The following is a 22,503-nucleotide window of genomic DNA, read 5'->3' as shown; positions in this document are numbered from 1 at the left end:
AGTCATTGAAGCCAGGTCAAGTGGCTGGTTGGGTATTTTCCTCTTTTTCTATGACTTCCCACTTTAGCAAGCATAATACCCTTCTCCAGGGTCTGGTCCCTCCTGATATCTTCACAGTATGAGAGACGAAGTCTCCGCATCCTGGCTTCTAAGGAGCATTCTGGCTATACTTCTTTAAACACAGATTTGTTTATTTTTTTAACATTTCATGATACTTCTAATATTCTTTTTAAACACTGTAACTCAAATACTTCAATTATTTTATGGTCTTCCTTATTCATTGGCCAACTTTCACATGCATGTGAGGCTACTGAAAATACTAAGGCTTGCATCAGGCACACCTTAGTTCTCAAACTGACATCTTTACTCTTGAACACTTAAAAGAGGTCTTGTGCAGCAGATTTGCCTAATGCAATATATCATTTGATTTATTGACTACTGCTTCCATGATTGTTGATGGTGGGCCCAAGCAAAATGAAGTTTTTGACAACTTCAATCTTTTCTCCATTTATCTTGATGTTATTTATTGGTCAAGTGAGAGGATTTTTGGGTCTGGGATCATCATCAGTATTTTACGTCCTCTTTGCTTTCTGCAAGCAAGGTTGTATTATCTGCAATTACAGCTTGTTAATGAGTCTTCTTCCAATCCTAATGCCAATTTTTTTTTCATAGAATCCAACTCTGTGGAGTATTTGCTTGGCAAACAGAATGAATAATACAGTGAAAGAATCTAACCGTGGCTCACAGCTTTCCTTATTTTAAACCATTCATTATCCCCTTGTTCTGTTTGAATGACTGCCTCTTGGTCTATGTACAGGTTCCACGTAAGCACAATTAAGTGTTCCGGAATACTCGTTCTTTGCAATGTTGTCAGTAAGTCATCATAAATCACACAGTCGAAAGCCTTTGTGTAATCAGTAAAGCACAGGTAAACATCTTTCTGGTATTCTGTGCTTTTAGCCCAAATCCATCTGACGTCAGCAGTGCTATCCCTCGTCCCACATTCTCTTATGAATCTGGCTTGAGCCTCTGGCAGTTCCCTGTCAGTGGACTGTTGCAGCCGGTTTTTGTTACCTTTAGACTTGGCATGTAATAGTAATGATATTGTCCGATGATTTCTACTTTCTGTTGTGTCACCTCTCTTTGAAATGGACACACATATGGATCTCTTCCAATCAGTTGTCCAGTAGATGTCTTTCAAATTTCTTGGCATAGACGAGTGAGTGCCGCCAGTGCCGAATCAGTATGTTGAAAGGTTTTAATTTTTATTCTTTCATTTCTTGGAGCCTTGTTGTTTGCCAAAGCTTTCATTGCACTTTGGACTTCTTTCAGTATCATTGGTTCTTGATCATTTGCTATCTCTTAAAATGTTTGCACATCGACCATTTATTTTTGTTACAGTGACTCTGTGTATTCCTTCCATCTTCTTTTGATGCTTTCTGCATCATTCAATGTCGTGCCCATAGAATCCTCAAAAATTACATGTCGAAGCTTGAATTTTTTCCTCAGTTCTTGCAGCTTGAGAAATGCTGACTTCCCTTTTGTTTTTCTAACTCCAGATTTTTGCACCTTTTCTTATAATACTTGATTTTCTTTGAAATTTTGTAGCCAGCTTTTTTTTCTCCTCTACTTTTATTTGCTATAGCATCTCTACCCTGGAGAGCAAGTTTCAGAGTGTCTTTTGACATTCATTTTGATCTTCCTTTTTTTTGTCTTAATGACTGTTTTCTTTTTTCCTGTATGATATTCTTGATGTCATCCCACCATTCTTTCTGGTCTTCAGTCATTAGTATCTAATGCATCAAATCTATTCTTGAGATGATCTCTAAATTCAGGTGGGATGTGTTCAAGGTATATTTTGGCTCTTGTGGATTTGTCTTAATTTTCTTCAGCTTCAGCCTGAATGTACATAAGAATAATTGATGATCTGTTCCACAGTCAGCCCCTGGCCTTGTTTTGCCTAATGATACTGAACTTCTCCACCATCTTTTTCCACAGATGTAGTCAATTTGATTTCTTTGTATTCAGTCTGGTGAGGTCCATGTGTATAGTCATCTTTTAAGTTGTTTAAAAAAGTTATTTACAATGAATAAGTCATTGGTTTTATAGAATTTTATCATGCAGTCTGCAGCTTAATTTCTATCACAAGACTTTCTTTTCCATCTGCTGATCCTTCCTCTTTGTTTCCAACCTTTGCATTCCAGTCATCAGTCATCATCAATACATCTTAATTACATGTTTGATCAATTTAATAATGAAGAAGTTGGTAGAATTCTTCAATTTTGTCATTCCTGGCTTTAGTCGTTTATTCGTAAATTTGAGTAATAGTGGCATTAACTCGTCTTTATTTGTAGTTTTATGGATACTATCCTATCACAGACAGTATTATATTTCAAGAAACATCTTGAGATGTTCTTTTTGATTATGAATGTAATGCCCTGCCATTCCTCTTCAATTTGTCTTTCCCAGCATAGTAAACTATGTGATTGTCAGATTCAGAATGGCCAGTAACCGTCCATTTCAGTTCACTAATGCCTAGGATATCGATATTTATGCTTTCCCTGTAGTTTTTGACAATTGCCCATTTTCCTAGATTCATACTTTGTGCATTCCCTGTTCTGAATACTAATGGATGTTTACAGCTGTTTCTTTTCATGGTGCATCATCATCAAATAAAGGTCTTAAAAGCTTTACTCCATTCACATCATCATGGTCGACTCTGCTTTGATGGGGCAGTTCTTCCCCAGTCCTGTTTTCACCGCCTTTCAGTCTGAGTGGCTCATTTTCTGGCACTATATAGGACAATGGAGTTGTGGTGTGATGCTCTGGGTTAATGCATTGGACTGCAAAGCCGTTTGGACTGCAAGATCAGTGGTTCAAGTTCACCAGCTGCTCCTCGGAAACCCTATACAGGGTTGCTGTGGGTCGGAACTAAGTCGATGATACTTAACAACAACAACATATGGGACAATATTCTGATTTTATTCATTATGATTCATTATTCAATATTCTGGTGCCATCTGACAGTGTTCTACTGCTATTCATAAAATGTTCAATTCATAAATGTTCAGAAGTCGTCTACTTCTCCTTCTTCCTGATCTGGAAGCTCACCTGAAACTGTCTAGCATCAGTGACCCTGGTGCTATCGAATGTACTGGTGGCATGGATTCCCTCATCCCAGCAACACACAAGCACTGCAGCATGGCAAACTGACTGATAAGTGGTGATCTGTGTAATCATCTATGTGGTCTCCCTTTAAAACATTAGGAATGTAGAAGTGGTTTTTTTTGTTGTTAAGAGCTGCCAAGTCTGGTCTGACTCATATTAACACTGTATAGGGTTTCCAAGACTAATTCTTTGTGGTAACAGAAAGTATCTTCATCTATCTTTCTCCCTGGAAGCAGCTGATAGACTCGAACCACCAACCTTGTGATTCAGAGTCTGGTGCCTACCCTATAGAGCCATGTTCTCCTACTTAGGAAAGTAAAGAAATACATATTTCCAAAGTTATGTATTTCCAAATTTAGCTCTCTTTAACAGTGAGATATGGGTATGCCACATGATAACTGTCAAGTTGCCTTGACAGTGATTATTCTAACTTACTCTCCCAGCAACATTTTATGAGAATTTCCATGTCCTCCTATTGTTATCAGGGAGCCCTGGTGGCTCAGTGGGTGTAAGTGTTGGATTGCTAATTGTAAGACTGATGGTTCAAACTCACCACAGTCTCGGCAGGAGACAGATGAGATTTTCTGCTCCCACAAAGACTTGAAGTCTCAGCAAGCCTGTAGGATTGCTGGGTGTCTGAGTCGACTCCATGGCAGTTGGTTGTATTGGTTGTATTGTTATCAGGGCTGGGCTTTGGGCTTTAGCAATCACTTGTGTGTGTGGTAGAAATGTATGTAGCATAGTATTTGCCATTTCAGCACAGTTTTCCACATGAAACTGAGTGCCATTCTTTATGTTCACCATGTATTCAGCCATCACCACTCTCCCTTTCATTTTTGTGAGTTTAGTAAAGAAAAAATAATTGTTTTAATCAATATTTACTGACTTATGAATGAGATTAAGCATATGTTTATATGTTTATTGGTAATTTATTTTTTACCAACTTGCCTTTTTTCTGTTGGGTCATTTTGGATTTTTCTTAGTAACTATTGTATTGACTGCCTTGCTACTTGTGAATCCAAAAAGGTTTTTTTCATGCTCTTATTCCTTTGTCCTACTACTCCCAGTAAATTGCATCTAATCCTACTATAGGTCTGGATATAAGTATTTAACTGTTACTATAGTCCTTTTTCCTTCTTTTTATTTTTTCTATGTGCATTTGCTAATCTGGATTATTAACATTAGTTTATCAATGTAGAACTCAAGGTTAAAGCTATCCCTGGCTACTTATATGTTGTTGTTGTGTGCCATTGAGTTGGTTCTGACTCAGTGCTTCTATATAGGGTTTCCCTGGAGTGGCTGATGGGTTTGAACCACTATCTTTGTGCTTTAGCAGTTCAGTGCTTGTTGTAGAACACCACACCAGGACTCCAGAATTACTTAGTGTCTTGCAAATTTAGCCTCATAGCCAATTAGTCAAATCTTTCCGTTTTTGAGGAAAAAGAAAAGGAGTATCGTATCTCTCCTATTTTTTTTTTCATATGCACATTTAATAGAATGAATTTGTTTCTATCAGATTGAACTGTTTGAAGACCATGGTTACTGAAAATCTGGAGGGAAATAAATACATCACCCACATGGATTTGCGAGACAATCAACTGACTGACTTGGATCTTAGCTCTTTATATGGTTTGGAGCAGCTGCATTGTGAGCGGAACCAGCTGAGGGAACTAACACTCAGTGGCTTCTCCCTTCGAACCCTCTATGCTAATTCGAACAGTAAGTCTCTATCCATCCTCCTGCTTTTCTATTATAGCTCTATTCAGAACTTTCTAAGAACAGTAATGTCTGTGGTGCTCCTTTGACACTCTGCAAAATGGAGTTTGAGGTTCTTTGGGATTTGCTGTTAACTTAAAAGTGGTTGAGATATGTTAAAAATACATGGAAAGATACTTTCAGATTCACTTAGTGAACATATTAAGATGCATTTTGCAAAATAACATAGTTGGGGGCAAGAGGTTCAAAATGAAATGCCTTTAATAGTCTAAGCCAGGGGTTGTCATATTATAGCCCTTGGGCTCCAAGCCATTACTTGTTTTTGTATGACCTATGAATAATACTTTTACATTTTAATGGCTGTGAAAAATATCCAAAGGAGAGTAATACTTCATAACTTGAAAATTATGAAATTCAATATTTCATGTGCATAAACAAAGTGTTACTGGAACATTGTCTCACTGTATTTCTGTCACGCTTCTCATGCTACAGTGGCAGAATTAAGAAGTTGTATGAGAGACCATATGACCTACAGAGCTTTCAATATTCACTGTTCAGGGGCCCTGGTGGCTCAGTGGGTATAAGCATTTCATTGCTAATTGTAAGGTTGGTGGTTCAAATTCACCAGAGTCTCCACAGGAGAAAGGTGAGACTTTTCAAAAAAATCATTGCCGACGCCTAACAGTATGTACTGCTTCATTCCTATAATTAAAAGATCCTCATTTTAATAGGATTTTGCTCTGTGAATGTTTTCCTACATAAGACCTCATAACTATTACAAAATGGACCAAATTTTAAAACACAAAAATAATTGTCTTCTTAGGTGTAAGTATCCAATGACAGCATAAAGGGATGCTTGCTGTTATTGTTAAGTCCTATGGAGCCGGTTCCATCTCATAGCAACCCTGTCTAGGACTTCTGAGGTGCAGCTGCTGGGTTTGAATGGATGGTCTTACAGTTAACTGTTCAGTATTTATCCTACAGCATCATGTGATAAAAATCAACTTCAGGATGGTGATTTTTAAAGTACTACAAATACCAAGTGGTATTTGTAGTACTTTAATTGTTTAAAACAAACAAACAAAGATTTGCTAAAGCTAGATGATGGGTAGAGAAGTGTTCATTATTTTATTTTTATATTCTGTATTTGTAAAATGTATAATTAGAATAAAAGAAAGTTAGGACTTCTGATTGTGTCATAGAAGTTTCCATTGTAGCTTGTATCAGTAGTTTAGATCAAAAAACATAGTGTCAAAACTGATGAGCGTTACTTTATAATGTTTGTAGATTTTGAGTGGTGTTAGTAGGTTTTTACCAATGAAATACTTACCATTGGGCTGATGCTCTATTTTTAATACATCTAGAGAATCTAAATCACTGCCCTAGGGGGAAAGATCTTGTTGAGATACATGCAGTCCTTCTTAGTAGCCAAGATTCTTATCACGGTAATATACAAGGGTGAGTCAAAAATTATCCATACTCTGGTTACTTTAAAAGCCCGTCCACATCTATGGCTGTTGACAACATTAAGCATGCATGTGAAATGATTCTGTTGAATCGTCAGTGGCTTATGTGGCAAATCATTTGCAAATCAGCAATGGCTTTGCCTATGAAATGATCCCTGACAGACTTGGGTTTCAGAAAGTTTCTGTGAGATGGGGTGCCGAGACAGTTCGTTGAAGGGCAAAAACAGAAGTGTTTGCACATCTGCAAACAAAATTTGGACCAATACTGAAGGAAAAGTTTTGTTTTGTTTTTAATTGTTTCTGATAATGAGACATGGATTCATCACTACTAGCCTGAGGGTAAACAGTAGACTGAAATGGAAGTGTCTTCAATTGCCGACCAAGAAAATGTTCAACAGTACACCCATCATGTACACTCGCCCACAAAAAAAAAACCCCAAACCCAGAGGGAATAGAAGCAAATCCTGTTGTATGATGATTCACGGAGGGGATTGTAATCATTGCAATGAAACAGGTGTAAAACCGATGCTCTCCCGTGTAAACTATCACTCAATTCACAATAAATACTTAAAAAAAAAAAAAGTCAACCATCAACTGAAAAATTAAGGCTTACAGTTTTCTGGGATTTTCAAGGGCCAGCATTGGAACACTACCAGTAAAAAGGTTCAAAAATCAACAGTGCTCATTACAGTGAGATGCTCACTGAAGAGCTGAAGCCTGACCTTCAGATTAAATGCAGAGGACTGCTACCCAAGACGTTATGATCTTTCATGACACTGCACGTCTGCACGCCTCTGCCAGCACTGTTGGCACTCTGCAGAAACTTGGCTTTGAGGTGTTACAGCATTCTCTCTGTAGTCTTGAACTTGCTTTGTCGGTCTTTTCACTTATTTGGTCCCCTGAAAGCAGCCCTTCAAGGATGAAGATTCACCTCTGATGAAGAAGTGAAGACAGCAGTGCATTTATGGCTCACAGTTCAGCCTAAAAACAATTTTTTTAATAAGGGAATACGAAAGCTTACTCACAGGTGGACAAAATGTATTGAAAAGCAAGAAGATTATATTGAAAAATGATGTGTTTGTCTTTTTACAAGTTGATTAAAATAAATTCTACAGCCAAAGTGTGGTGCTGCACGATGATGCACTGGACTGAAAGGTGGACGAGGTCGGTGGTTCAAGCTCACCAGCCCCTCCTCAGAAACCCTGTACAGGGTCTCTGTGAGTCGGAACCAACTTGACGGCATTTAATAACAAAAAAAAAACAGCCCAAGTGTTTTACTCACCCTCGTACTAACTAGGGCTTATTATTACTTCGCTACTCTCTACAGAGTAGTCTATAAACCTGAAATCATTTCCATAAACACTTGTGGTGTAATGCCCTGGAAGTAAGGAACTCAACCTCACAAAATAGGTTATCCAAATGATTAATAAATATAGGAAGAGGTGCTCAATCGTACTGTTCAACAGGGAAAAAAAAAAAAAGCCCACCACCGTCAAGCCAGTTCTGACTCCTAGGGACCCTATACGACAGAGTGCAGCTCCTTAGGGTATCTAAGACTATAAATCTTTATGACAGCAGATAGTCTCATCTGTCTCCTGCAGAGTAGCTGTGGGTTTGAACTAACAACCTTGCAGTTAATACTTCAGTGCTTAACCCACTGTGCCACCAGGGCTCCTTATTCACTGTTTGTTGTTGTTAAGTGCTGTCAAGTCAATTCCGACTCATAGCAATCATGTATAGGGTTTCCAAGTAGCATTTGGTAAGTTTGAACCACTTACCTTGCAGCTCAAACTGACCTTGCTGTCCATCGCTTATTCTATAGTGCCACACTAGTAAGTGAAAACAAATTGAAATCCTTAAACTTCAGTACACACCTACCAGAAATGATGAGTGAAAAAGTTTGAAAATACCAATGTCAGATGTTGGAAGTGTAAATCGGTACAAACACTTTGAAAAACTGAAAAATACTTAAATGTCCATCAACTCTAAAATGAATAAATAAGTTGTGGTGTACTTATGTAAAAGAATTTTACCCAGCTATGAAAATGAATAAAAGACAGACAACATGCAACAATATGAACAAATCCCACAAATATAATATGGAGTGAATGAATCCGGAGGAAAAAATGTATATACCCATAACTGTGTATGTATACATTTATGGGGGGCACAGTAGGTCCACAAGATAAGCACAGGACTGAGAACCACAAGGTTGGTGGTTTGAACCCACCAGCCTTTCATGGAATTAAGATGAGGTTTTCTGCTCCTGGAAAGATTTTTAAAGCCTCAGGAACTCTATACGGGGTCACTATGAGTCGAAATTGACTCATTTAAGTGCCATCGAGTTGATTCTGACTCATAGTGACTCTGTATAGTGTTTTCCGAGGAGCGGCTGGTGAGTTTGAACTGCTGACCTTGCAGTTCAAAGCACCCTTTAGGTCCAGTGCTTATTCTATAGCACTATGCCAGAGCTTCATCCATTTATATAGACAGACTAATGTGTGCTGTCCTAGTGGGGACAGTGACTAGAAGGGAGGACAAGGCAAAATTATAAGGTAATAAACCTAAGTAATTACTGTTAACATTTAACAACTGCCTGATCTAGTGTAAAATCCATTGCAGTACATGGGTCTTTCAATTAGTTGTTATTTTATGTCAAATTGTGGTCAGGAAAAGAAGTTAAAAGTAGTCAAAGTGTTATCCAATAATTTGTGTCTTTAGTGTACCTCAGTAGATGGTAGCAATTTTATCTGTGGTGTTGCTACTAATCTACTTGCCCCTGTTTACTCTCAGTTACTGTCTTCTGTAGAGAAAATGTCACTAATACCTATTTGCTTTTTGATTAGGGCTTACAGCAGTGAATGTTTATCCAGTACCCAGTTTCCTCACTTCCCTAGAGCTTTCCCGGTGAGTATGTATCAGGAGGGTTGTGCTTGTTGGAGTTTAAGTGTTTGAGATGCATGAGGGTATTTTGACATTTTGAGGTATAAAAATCTAAATATGTTGATATGATTGGATAACTTTAAAAAGAGTTTAGGGATGAATGAGGGAGTATGTTTCATAGCCATATTATTACTGTTAAAGGAATGGTCCTCTTGACAACAGAAAACATAGTCCTCACTCTCTAGCCTTAGCATGAGATCCGTACAGAGAAGATCTGTTAACCCCTTAATTGTAGTGATTTTCCTGTTGTCAGTTGGAATCAGATAACTCTTGATTTTTAGATAGTGTCTTACTTTTTTTATTTTATTCTCTTTCCTTTGTTTATATTCTCTTGACCTATGTAAGTCTGAATTTTAGAGTTTTTTTGTTTTTTTTTTAATGTTCTGTTGGTGGTCAAGAGTAGCATTAATGAGGTTTGCTTTCATCCATTCATTCATTTTTAACACTATTAGAGGCCCTAAGGATCCAGTGCCTGAGTTTTGCGGTGTGATGGAGACTCTTTTGCTTGTACTTAAGTCTTACGGTCTGGTGGAGAATCTTGTAGAGAGAAAAAGCATCAAACAGTTACAGAGCAGCATCCTAAGTGCTGTGAGTCTGTGAGGATTAGAAACATATGAAGGGCCAGTGGGCAGGGTCATAGACACAGCAGCGTCAAAAAGTTCAGGGGGAAAAGTTCCATGATCTTCTAATTCAGTTTTCCTACAAATGTTTTGAAGCCCCCTCATATTGTCAGCTATGTTGAGAAGATTAAATGAAGTAATAAATAAAATACATTGTTGTTAAGTGTCGTCGAGTCAGTTCTGACCCATAGCGACCCTGCAGAGGGTTTCCAAGGAGCGGCTGGTGAGCTTGAACTGCTGACGTTGCAGTTCAAACAACTTTGCTTGATGCATTAACGCACAGCGCCACATAGACAACCATAAATCCTGGCACTTCATAGTTTCTCAAGATACATTAACTGCTGTAACCACATCTAATTCTGTTTCTATTACTTTATTATTGGGGAGCATAGTAGTTCCATAGGATAACTATTGGACTGTAAACCACAAGTTCATGGTTCGAGCCTGTTAGCCACTCTGCAGGAGAAAGATGAGACTTTCTACTCCTGCAAAGACATTTAAAAAAAAGCCTCAGAAGTTCAAACCCACTCGAAGGCACTTACCAACAACTTTCTTATTGTTTGATCATTCTTCTACATTCCTTTGCTTCCATTCTTTCTGTCATATCATCCCAGTACAACCCCAGCATGGATCCGGACCTTCTTGACTGAGCTTGAGCGTTGCTGAAGGATATATTCAAGTGGAAACCTGTTTCCAACCTCATCTTGTGCCCATTGATCCTTTGTCTTGTCAGCTCCTCCTTCCAATGTCCTCAGCTTGTAGTATAAATCCTTCTACTTCCTTAACCACAATGCCTTTTATCTCCTCCACTGAAGAGAAAATAGATGGAAAAAATAGAGCCTATCTTGGGTGATTTCCCTCAACTTCTGATTACCTTTTAAACCTATGTAGTGTTCAAGTTTTTTCTTCTGGTCAAGGCCATCATCTGTGCCTTTAATCCCATCCTCTCCCATTACTCTATTAGTCATCCTCCTCTTCCTCTGTTTGTCCTACTTTTTCTCAGTCTATTTGGATATTTAAGGTCTCTTTTAAAACATTCTCTACCTCACAAACCATACTGCCCAAGCCATATCATCCCCCTTTGGTCCAAAGGTCTCCAGAAGTATTATTAGCATTTCTTGGCTCAGTTTCCTGGGTTCCTGTTTGCTTCTTTTCCCATCACAGTTTGTTTTATCCTTCTCTTAGGGAACCCCTCTCTGTTTTCACTGATAAACCTGCTAGTTCCTTGGCTCATCACTATAATCTGATGTGATTCATGCTACTGGGACCATTCATTCTCTTTTTTTCTCATCTCCAGGACTGTGTCTTTGAACTACTACACTTCTGATTTGACGGGATCTCGTTTATTCCAGAAGTTTCAGCTACACTTAAGTGTCATTACCACCCAGATCTCCAATCTAGGTCTTCTTTTCGCAGTCTCAGACCCATGTGTCCAATACTAAACATTTACCACCTGCACATCCTACATGTACCACAAAAGTATATAATTGTTGTTGTTAAGTGCCAATGAGTCACTTCCAACTCATAGTGACCCTGTGTAGGGTTTCTAGGGAGCAGCTGGTGAGCTTGAACCACCAACCTTGCAGTTCAAAGCAACCTTGCAGTCCAGCGCATTAACCCACAGTGCCACACCAGGACTCCAAAATATATAATATGTGTGCAAAATCAGACTCATTATTTACCCTGCTCCTTGCCTTACGTTGTTTGTCTAGTGAAACCCATTTCAGCTTTTGGCATTATCATTTCCATGGTCATTCAGGCTAGAAACCTGGGTGTCATTGTTGATTCCTCTCCCTGCTCCACCCCCTATAGCTAACACATCTTCAGCTCCTTTTGATTTTTGCCTCCTCGATATTCTTGGAGTCCCATCTTCTCCCTTCCATCTACATTACCACTCTACTTACTTTGGTCAGTCTAATTTCTTGTCTGGACTTCTGCAACACTTTTTCCTGATTATTTTTCATTTTATCAAAATTACCCCCTTAATCAGCCCCATGTAGCACAGTGATCTACTTAAAGTGTAAAATTTACATTGTTTTCCCACTGCTTAGAAATCCTTCTGTGATCCTCCAGTACCTACAGGATAAAGTCATCCGTTTCTAAACATGAATCATGTCTGGTCCTCGTGTAGCTTTTCAGTCTTCTCTGTCTTAGCACTCTCTGTGCTTCATACTTGATGCTTCAGCATCACCAAACTGCTTCTTATTTATTCCCCACATACACCTCGCATTCTGTCTTGTTCTGTAGCCTAGCTCATGTTGTCATCTGTGGCCTGAAATGTCCTCCTCATCTCAGGTCAGTGTACAGCAGTCTTCAAATTGTAGCCTAGATGTCATCGTCCTTCGGAAGCTTGCCTTGATCCGTTTCAGGCAGTGTATTCGTTTCAGAAGACTATCACAGCAGTATCTGCCTTTCTTGTCGAGTGTTGCTTTCATCTTTCCTCAGTGTGGCGACACATACATAGAGACCTTGAGGCCTAGAGAAAGTTGGAAACATTTGAAAATAAACTTTCTTAACTCTTCAGTGTCCACCCACTACCCTACTAAATATTTTAGTTCACATTCTAAGTGGTTGAAACTTTCTGTGTTTTCCCATTACTGGTTATTCCCCCCACCCCAATAGTTTTACTCATTCTTTTTCCCCCCCAGAATTTGCTTCTCTCCTTCCACAGTTAAAATCTTAACTTACCTTGTAAGGCTTGTTTAAAATGCCATTTTTTCCATGACGTATGTATTCATGTTACTCTCCCCTAATCCCATAATGTGTGTGCTTTCCTACTAGTGAAAGCCTCATGATGTTTACCTTCTTGGAATTTGCGTCTCAGTCCAATATTAGAGATTCCTGTGCTCCTCTGCCCGACCCTTCTAATTCAACAACACCCACTGAGTACCCACTCTAGTCCAGGCTGTGTGCCAGGGAGGCTTGGACATAGTGTCCCTACCTGCAACGAGCACACAGGCTGGTCAATAAAACATTACAGTTCAATGTAATGAGTCCCACTTGTCATCTTAAACACTGCCATTTAATCATTTTCTTCAGAAACCTGCTAGAATGTGTCCCTGACTGGGCCTGTGAAGCAAAGAAGATAGAAATATTAGATGTCAGTTATAATCTCCTCACAGAGGTTCCCCTGAGGTATGTGGTGTATAAATGTATATATGGTATATATGTGTGTATATATGTAATGATCTCTCTAGATTTGAGTTACCTTTCAAAGGTACTTATGTTTATTTGTTCAATGAATATGGAGTACCTGCTGAATTAACGGCAGTGTGAGTGCTATAAGGACAACAGTAATGGTAACACATGGTCTTGTCCCTCAAGGAACTTAATAAGAGGGTAGGAGAGGTGACATGTACACAGATTACCATGATAAATGATAACCAGAGTTTCTGCCATAGGTTGGTGATAATAATAATAAGTTTTATTTGATGAGTTACTAGCTGGGCAGTGTTCTAAGAATTTCACCTAAAATTACCTTGTTTAATTCCAGAATGACTTTATGTTATAGGCATAGCTATCGCCATCCTACAGAGGAGGAAACTGTGGCTAAGTGTATTAAATGCTCAGGGTCGTATGTAACTAGGAAGTAGTGAGAGCTGGTATTTCCATGTAATCATTCTTACTTTGGAGCCTTCACTCTTAGTCATACATTGTATGGTTTAGAAATTCAGAAGAACTTTGAATAATACTTCATGGAGCCGAGGGTGGTTAAGTTGATCTTTACAGAATGGGTGGGATTTGTATAAGGGGGTGAAAAGAGAATACCACTGCATTCAGGGAAAAATTGAGATTCAGCAGCACCAAGCTTGAAAACTTGGTTATCACCTAAAAAAATCTTTTAACATTAAACCAGAGGCTTTGTAGCATAGTAGAAAACATAGCCTTTGGAATCCAGCATTTAAATTCTGCCTGCAGTAATACTTAATACGTTAAGTGGGAGATCATTGGCAGACCAAGGTCATTTAACCTTTCTGAACTTTATTATTCAATTGCCTAGCACATTTTAAGCACTCAGTAAATAATACTTTTTTATTATAATACATTTTGTTAACTGATGTATTATGTGAGTCACTTATATTAGTATTGATAAGTAATTACACTGTGCTTTGTCTAGTATCAAAATCTAAATTGATATAGTCTAAAAAAAAATGTTTTTTCAGTAGAATCTCTGCTGTTTGCTTTCATTAATTCATCTTTTCTCAAAATGACCTTAATGTCTTTCTTGAGGGTGGTGAGTATGGTCGAGGCTGCTTTCCTGGCTCAGGCACTTGTCCAGGACTATACTGTCATGAGGACTATGAAGTTTCTATGACATCACTGGATTCAGTGCAGTAGCCTAGGGCTGACTCAGAAGGAAGCATTCCAGTAAATTTCCTATTTGGTTCCTTGTACTGTTCCTCCATAGAATTCTGAGTAGCTTGAGTCTTAGAAAACTGATGGTGGGACACAACCATGTGCAAACCCTTCCTGTGTTGACGGAGCACATCCCGCTGGAGGTGTTGGACATTCAGCATAACTTACTCACCAGACTGCCAGATACTCTTTTCTCCAAGGCCTTAAAGTAAGTACTGCAGAAACTTTTTTTTTAGAATAGCTGAATCATGGTCTTGCATTGGAGTGCCCTTAGAACTATGTTTACAGTGTTTATCTGATCATTCATTTATAGTTGGAGACTTGTTTGTAATTTAAACAAAAGAGAATAGAATACTGGTTTTTGAGGTGGTAATCTTCAAAGCAAAGTTGAAAGATCCATCGGATACTGTAAAAGTTTTCATGTTGTAAACAGTTTCAAACAGGTTGGGAAAGTTCAGGCTTTCATCTCAGAAAATGAATACAGTTATGACCTTTAGAGAAAGTTAAGCATTCTGATACAGCTGCTGGAGCAATGTTCAACTTTTGCTTTGGGAGAAGAGGATGCACCACTGAAGTTAATTTCAGTTTTGCTTCTGTCTTTAACGATGCGTTTTATTCTTTATTTGCAGTTTTTTTTTTTTTATACCTTTTTTGCAAAGTGTGCACTTAGAGGTAACATCTTTCCAAAGTGTGGTGTTTACCTTTTCATTGTAAAATAGCAAATAGCAAATAGATGTTATGCCTTTCCATTTTAAGATCTGTAATCAGGTTTAGTGAAATCTAGTTTTTAATTATGTTGGCATTGTGTGCCATCAAATTGGTTCTGACTCATGTATTGGGTTTCTGAGTGCAGCTGGTGGGTTTGAACTGCCAACTTTGTGATTAGCAGTCCAGTGCTTATCCTACAGCAGCACGCGAGGGCTCAGTTTAATCATGTTGTTGTTGTTATGTGCTGTGGAGTTGGTTCCGACTCAGCAACCCTGCACAGGGTTTCTGAGGCTGTTAATCTTTTTAGGAGCAGAACGCCTCATCTTTCTCCCGCAGAGCAGCTGGTAGTTTCGAACTGCTGACCTTGCGGTTCGCAGCCCGATTCATAACCACTACGCTCCTTAGTTTAATCATAGTCTTCTGCAAATGAAGAAGGCAGTTTTGTCCTCAGTTGAAAAAATGAAGACAGCAAAGATCAGCAGTAGTAATTTAATGTAAGGCTACTTGAGATACACAAAATACATTCAGCCTGCAAGTGTTCTCTGTGGAACAAGCATGTATACATCTTAATGTGTAATACACTTGGTTTGTTTTTCCTAAAAAATGAAAAATTTGGCAATTCTAAGACCTGCTTGAAGGAAATTTTCTTTTTGAAAATTTATATGGAATCTTGGTGTTGCGATATTTGTTAACTAACAAAAGTTTGTCAGCAGTGCATAACACTGATTTGTAGTAAGGAAGTTACTTAGCAGCTATAGCAAGGTGTCCATGGTTCTTATTTGAGTATCTGCACAATGCACTTTTGGAGCAAACAAAGCTACAAGTAGATATAGTACCCTCAACAAGCTGAGAAGCTAATTACAGGTGATAATCTCACAACATGAAGAAGAGTTAAACATAAACAAATTTAAGGTTGTCGTTAAGTGCCATTGGTGACCCTTTATAGGGTTTCTGAGGAGCAGCTGATGTATTTGAAATGCTGACCTTGGGGTTAGCAGTAGTGTTCACCCTTCAACGCCATACCAGGACAGCCTGTTATTGCACACATTCTATATATGTGGTTGTTGTTAAGTGCTGTGGAGTCAGTTCCTACTCAGAACGACTCTATATAGTGTTTCCGAGGCTGTAAATCTTTATGAGAGCAGAAAGTCTCATCTTTCTCCCATGTTCTGTATATAGCTTTGTGCTAAAAACATTTAAAAATCATATCTTATTATCACCTATTAGATTTGCATAGATTAAAATGAATTATGGTACTCAATGTTGACAAAGATGTGATCCTGCTAGTGGTTCTTAAATACTTTTGAGGAAGTAGCATTTGGTCTTACCCTGCTGAAGCTCAGTTTGGCAATCTATGTAAAAATTTAAACATGTGTATCCTCTGACCACACAAATCCTGATTCTAGGTATGTTATTTATATAAGGACACAAAATGCTCACATTGTAAGGTCTGTAAACCAAAAACCCAAACTCACTGCTGTTGGGATGATTCTGATTCATAGTGACGCTATAGTAGAGAAGAGGACTGCTCCCTAAGGTTTCTGAGTCTGAACCGACGTACTTACGGGAGCAGGCAGTCTCATAGTTCTTCCCAGAGTGGCTGGTGATTCCAATTGCTACCTTTGCAGTTAGCAGCCCAACATGTAACCCACTGTGCCAACAGGACTCCTACAAGGTCTGCAATAGCAAACAACAGCATATATATCTTATGTGAGATTATATGGCTTAAAAATTATAATACCATTAAAATCAGACAAATTTTTTCTGAAAGTTTTCTTCATAGTTGAGAACATCATATACTACAACATCCTTTCATTAGACATACAGATAAAAGATGAAGCTAAGTTAGGATCAGACCATTATAGAAGCTGGGAAAGGAATCACCCAATTCTGTGCGTGTTTTCTCTGTGCTAGACTTGCATAAGTTGAATAAAAGGAGCATTGGGGTTGGGTATAATTCAGAAAACTCCCTAGAGAAAATGGCTTCGGTCAACACAAGTTTGGGAGCATGTTTCATAGTGAGGTAGCATGATGGTTTCTACATAAAGAGCAATAAGCATAAAGGAAATGATCATTGGTATGCTCTGTCAGTCTCAGGTACTTGAACGCATCCGCAAATAGTCTGGAGTCCTTACCATCTGCCTGCACTGGGGAGGAGAGTCTGAGTATGCTGCAGTTGCTCTACCTGACGAGCAATCTCCTGACAGATCAGTGTATCCCTGTGCTGGTGGGACATCCACACCTGCGAATCTTACATCTTGCAAACAATCAACTACAGACTTTTCCAGCAAGGTAAATAGCTGCCAACTTTGATCATTTCAGACATAGAACATTAATTCTACATTTGTTCAGACTAAGTTAGAGCTTGTCTATATAACATTAATTCTATATTTGTTAGAGCATTCTCTGTGTACTTTTGCTTTGTGGTAAGGGAATTACTGATGCTGTGATCATACTAGTGGAATGGCAAGACCTCAGTTTTTGAGTATTTTTGTCACTAATAGAAATATCACAAATGAGTGGCTTGAACAAACAAATTTTATTTTCTCACAAGTTAGGAGGCCAGAAGTCAGAATTCAGGGTCTCTGCCCTAGACGGGCAGGGGCTTTTCTCTCTGTCGGCTCTGGAGGGAAGGCTCTCATTTTCTTCATCTTTTGCTTCCTGGTGTCTTGGAACTTTCCATGTGGCTTGACATCAGTCTTCCCCATCTCTTTTCTGCTTGCTTGTTTAATCTCTTACATATCTTAAAAGAGACTGAATCAAGATACACTCTATAGTAATCCAGCCTTACTAACATAACAAAGCCAACCCATTCCCAAATGGAATTATAACGACAGGCATAGAGTTTAGGATTTGCAACACATGTTTTATATGAACGTAATTCAATCCATGATAATCAGTAGATAAATAAATTATGATTAAAATGTATGTAATCTTTAGTTTTAAATTCTTAATAATGGTCTGACAATGCTCAACCTAGAAAAGTACAAGTTTAATGAAATAAATTCTAAAAGCATTTTTTTCTCTCTTGTCAACAGTGTTTTATAAAACACATTTATTGACTGTAGATATTGAAGTATATGTAAATATTAGGTAATAACAGTGATTAAGTTATAGTCTCTGTGCTTAAGGAATTTACATACAAACTGGGGATATAGACACGTATATACAGACCATTGTAATTTAGTGTGATATATGCAAATGTTAAAGATAGCATGGATTTATGGAAAGACTCACTGATGCCAATAGGCGGAAGCAGCCTAAATGTCAACCAGCAGGTAAATGGAAAAATAAAATGTAGAGTATACATACAGTGAATGTGACTCATGTTTTCACAGGGAGAACTAAAGTCCTGATACATGTTACAGCGTGAATGAGCCCTGAAAACATTAAGCTGAGTGAAAAAAAACACCAAAAAACACACACCAAAAAACAACCAAACCCATTGTCATCAAGTCATTTCTGACTCCTAGGGCCTCTGTAGAGTAGAACCGCTCTATAGACTTTCCAAGGCTGTAATCTTTAAAGAAGCAAACCATCACTGTGGAATCAGTGGTGGTTTCAAACCAACGATTTCAGCTGAGCTTTAAATCATTGTGCCACCAGGGCTCCTTTGAAAGATACACAGGGCCTTTCTATTGTCTTTGCATTTTCCTGTAAATACATCATTGATTCAGATAAAACATTTTGTTTTGGTTTTTAAAGATAGGCACGGGGACAGAGTGGAGTTAGACTTCCTAGAAGAAGAGTTCTCTGGAAGGACGAGGAGATGAATAGGAGTTAGCCAGGCACCCTTCCTGTTTGACATAAGAGAGGGATTCAATGCTGTCCCTAAGCTTTAAATGGAGTCCTGGTGTGGAGCTGTGGGTTAATGTGTCAGACTGCAAAGCCATTTGAACTGCAAGGTTGGCAGTTCAAGCACACCAGCTGCTCCTTGGAAACAATATACAGGGTCACTATGGGTCGGAACCAACTCACCGGCACTTAACAGCAACAACTACAAGCTTTAAACAGTGTCTCTTTCAAAATAGTTTTAATTTTTAAAATGTAGAAAATTGGACACCAAAAAAATTCATGTACCATGAAAGTAGTTATTAAATTCTCATGTCTTCAAAAATGAACCAAGAATATGGGGAAATGATGTTTGATATACGCTGAATAAAATTACATATGTAATAAAATTGTATAATGTTTATAGTTCAAATAAAACAAGATGAAATATATAATTCTAATTTTAAGAAATATTTTTAGAAATGTGATAAATTTAAAAACCTATAGAAATAATAGTTTTGTTAAAATTAATGAAATTAGATATTTACAGTTTTTAAAATAAGTAGGAATAGGAAGCAAGAGTAAACTTGATTGCTTTCTTGAAAGAATTTGAGCAGTGGCTTTTAAAATGAATATAGACTTCATTTCTAGGATTCTTAATCTTATCAGATTAGTTGGTCCCAAGTATGTTGGTATAAAACAAAGCTGACAGACCACTGAAAAGCTATATTCGTTTCTGAAACTGTTGGGAGATGTCAGGTGTAATAACTGAATCCCTCCTAATTTGATGACACTAATTACTGGAGAGGCTGACATAAAGTTTAAAACACATTAAAGAAAATAGAAATAAGAAGTTAGAAACAAAGATAAGAATTAACAGGAGATGACATAAACTTAGAGCTATCTTGATAAAAACAATTGCTGTTGAGTCCATTCCAACTCCTATCAACCCTGTGGAACAGAGTAGAATTGCCCACAGGGTTTCCAAGGTTGTAAATCTTTATGAAAGGAGATTACCACATCGTTCTGCAGAATGATCTGTTTGGATTGCTGACCTTTCAGTTAGTAGCCAGGCTGAATTATAAATCCATGGTCACGTCATCTCTTGAGTAGTGTTGTAAGTGCCCAGATATAATCTAAATCTTCTTTTATGTCTTGGATAATTTTCAGTTATAACACAGTTCTGATTACTTGGTAAGAGGCTGACTGAGATGGGGATACTGAATTTCTAAAGGCAGTAATTAACAGGAGATCACACAAACTTAGAGTCATCATAAATGTACATGTAAATTAGAAAGATCTGAGCAAGGAATAGTACCAAAGGAAAAGCACGACATTTAGAATCAGAAGACTTGGGTTGGAATGTTGACTCAGCCATTTATTAGCTATTTCATCTTAACATCTTTGTGTCTTGAAAATGCAGATAAAAATCTATTATTGTACATATTTTAAAAAGAAATATATTTAAAATTGACTACCCAAAATCTGGATCAATTAAAAAATGTCAAAAGATTAATCAAGCAATCAAAAGCCAGTATTAGAAACATAGTTATTACTAAGGTGAAGAAAGACAGATGGAAGTGGAATATCTACAAGATAGGCTAAGACTGAAAGAGGAAACTGGAGAGCAGAAAAGGATGGAAGTATTTCCAGTAGGAAGGAATGTAAAAAGGTAGGATAAAAGCAACTTCAGTTCTGAAGACTCTGGAGGGAAATTAGATGCTAACATTCACTGAGCAAGTGCTAATTGTTATATATGATATTATCTTTTGTCTATAATAGGTATAGCAAAGCAACAACATAAATGCGATTTATTCTGCAGCTATACTCATCACACTTTTATGCCATGAATAAAAGTTGTGTATTACAATATTTATTATAAAATCAGAAGATTTGAGACAAACACTATCAAACAATTTGGAATTTGTTAAGTAAATGATAGAAGATCGTATGTTGAACTGCTCACCACATCAATAATTCTCAAACAGGGTTCCTTGAAAAATCAAGCTCTTAATACCTCCAGTGTCCATTATACTTACAATGAGAAGTGTTTAGTGACATGGAAACATGGTTGTAAAATAACTGTTGGTGAGCAACTGCTCATTTTTGGTGCATTATGGCATTTTGGTACTTTCTTTTCAGCAAACTCAATAAATTGGAGCAACTGGAAGAATTGAACCTGAGTGGCAACAAACTAAAAACCATTCCCACAACCATAGCAAACTGCAAAAGGCTGCATACCCTTGTTGCACACTCCAACAATATCAGCATTTTCCCAGAAATACTGCAGTTGCCTCAGATTCAGGTACCTTTATGTGCAGGAATGATGTCCTTAGGGGAAAATGGAAAGAATGTGACTAAGATTGGTCTCTTCTTTTAAGGAGCACAAAGGCCACAATAAACTGACTACCGGGAAGAAACTAAGTTCTCCTTTGAAAAGATAGATAATTGAAGATTGAGATTTGGGGGTAAAGATTGAACTCCCTCTTTTGTGTTTTGCTTTAATTTCTCTATTTTCTTCCCAGTTTGTAGACTTGAGTTGCAATGACTTGACAGAAATCCTGATTCCGGAGGCTCTGCCTGCTACATTACAAGACCTCGATCTAACTGGAAACACAAATCTGGTCCTAGAACACAAGACCCTGGACATATTTAGGTGGGAAAAGTTCTGAAATGGAATCCACACATACTGTTCTACCAGCTGGGTGTGATCTTCTATGTCAGCACAGTGGAGGTCTTGGTTAACTAAAGGAATTGGGTGAATTAGCCATAAATCCCAGTCTCTTCTTTGGTTCAGTTATGTGTGTATGTTCTCTCTCCACTCATCAGACAGTTCATTTTACTAAGTCACACTGAACACTTCGCCATGGCCAGCACAGATATTTTAGTTGGCACAGATCACATACATCTAAGAGACAAGTTCATTCGTTGTACTAAGACTTCATAAGTAGACAGTTGGCTGAAACTTAGAAATCTTTGTGTGCTTAGTTTTCCATAGAAATGAATGGTACTAATTGTAATAATATTTGGCACTTATTTCTTCCACCTACTTCTTCCTTTCTCTCTCCTCCTCCTCAGGCAGTGGCTCAACACACCATTGTCATTCAGTATATCTGGGAATGAGTCTTAGTTTGTCAACTGATTACTTTTTGAAAACATACATTATTGGGATAGTTTTTGTAAAATACAGACAAGTACATGGTTTAATCTTCCATTGTCTCTCACAGCCATATCACAACTCTGAAAATTGATCAGAAACCTTTGCCAACCACTGATTCTACAGTCACATCAACTTTCTGGAGCCATGGACTGGCTGAGATGGCAGGGCAGAGAAATAAGTAAGTATGTTAGCCCTGGATATGGAGAAAGAAAAGAGGCAACCCTGACATCTGGTGCTCATAGCTAGGCATGCTGTCCTCATGTTGGACATAAATAAATCTCAGCATATCAGCATCACCTAAGGTCCTTCTGAGACCTAGATAAGTAAGACAAAAATAAGATCAATGGGCAGCCCCAAAACTCCTAAACACTCCCCTCTCTTGGGTAAAGTGAATGACTACTACTTCTTTACCAATTACAGTTTTATCCTCCTGCTGAAGTCCTTTCCCTAGACATAAGATTTATGGAGGTAACTAATCACAGAAAGGTCCTGTCTCTCTGACAGCATTCAAAATAGAGCAATTACCAGTTCCTTAGACGCTTGCCAAAATTAGCCAACAAAAACCCAAATCATGTAATACACTATTTTCAGTACT

General features: G+C 38.0%; 1 protein-coding gene across 2 annotated transcripts in view; it reads left to right on the top strand.

Annotated features, from left to right (window-relative positions):
- PHLPP2 (PH domain and leucine rich repeat protein phosphatase 2) overlaps positions 1 to 22,503 on the top strand; it is a 104,487-nt gene that overhangs the window by 75,354 nt on the left and 6,630 nt on the right. The window contains exons 9-16 of one of the 2 annotated variants that reach the window (XM_006860186.1): positions 4,685 to 4,887; positions 9,197 to 9,257; positions 12,953 to 13,048; positions 14,322 to 14,477; positions 17,069 to 17,269; positions 20,891 to 21,053; positions 21,274 to 21,404; positions 21,976 to 22,086. In XM_006860186.1, coding sequence (XP_006860248.1) covers positions 4,685 to 4,887; positions 9,197 to 9,257; positions 12,953 to 13,048; positions 14,322 to 14,477; positions 17,069 to 17,269; positions 20,891 to 21,053; positions 21,274 to 21,404; positions 21,976 to 22,086 — 1,122 coding nt within the window. The remainder of the gene's footprint in view (positions 1 to 4,684; positions 4,888 to 9,196; positions 9,258 to 12,952; positions 13,049 to 14,321; positions 14,478 to 17,068; positions 17,270 to 20,890; positions 21,054 to 21,273; positions 21,405 to 21,975; positions 22,087 to 22,503) is intronic. The other variant, XM_006860187.1, reaches the window with a different exon arrangement.

This window comes from Chrysochloris asiatica, unplaced genomic scaffold, assembly GCF_000296735.1.
Source record: "Chrysochloris asiatica unplaced genomic scaffold, ChrAsi1.0 scaffold00037, whole genome shotgun sequence".
Lineage (NCBI taxonomy): Eukaryota > Metazoa > Chordata > Mammalia > Afrosoricida > Chrysochloridae > Chrysochloris > Chrysochloris asiatica.
The sequence above is the reverse complement of the archived record's forward strand: the minus strand, read 5'-3'. Positions and strand labels throughout refer to the sequence as shown.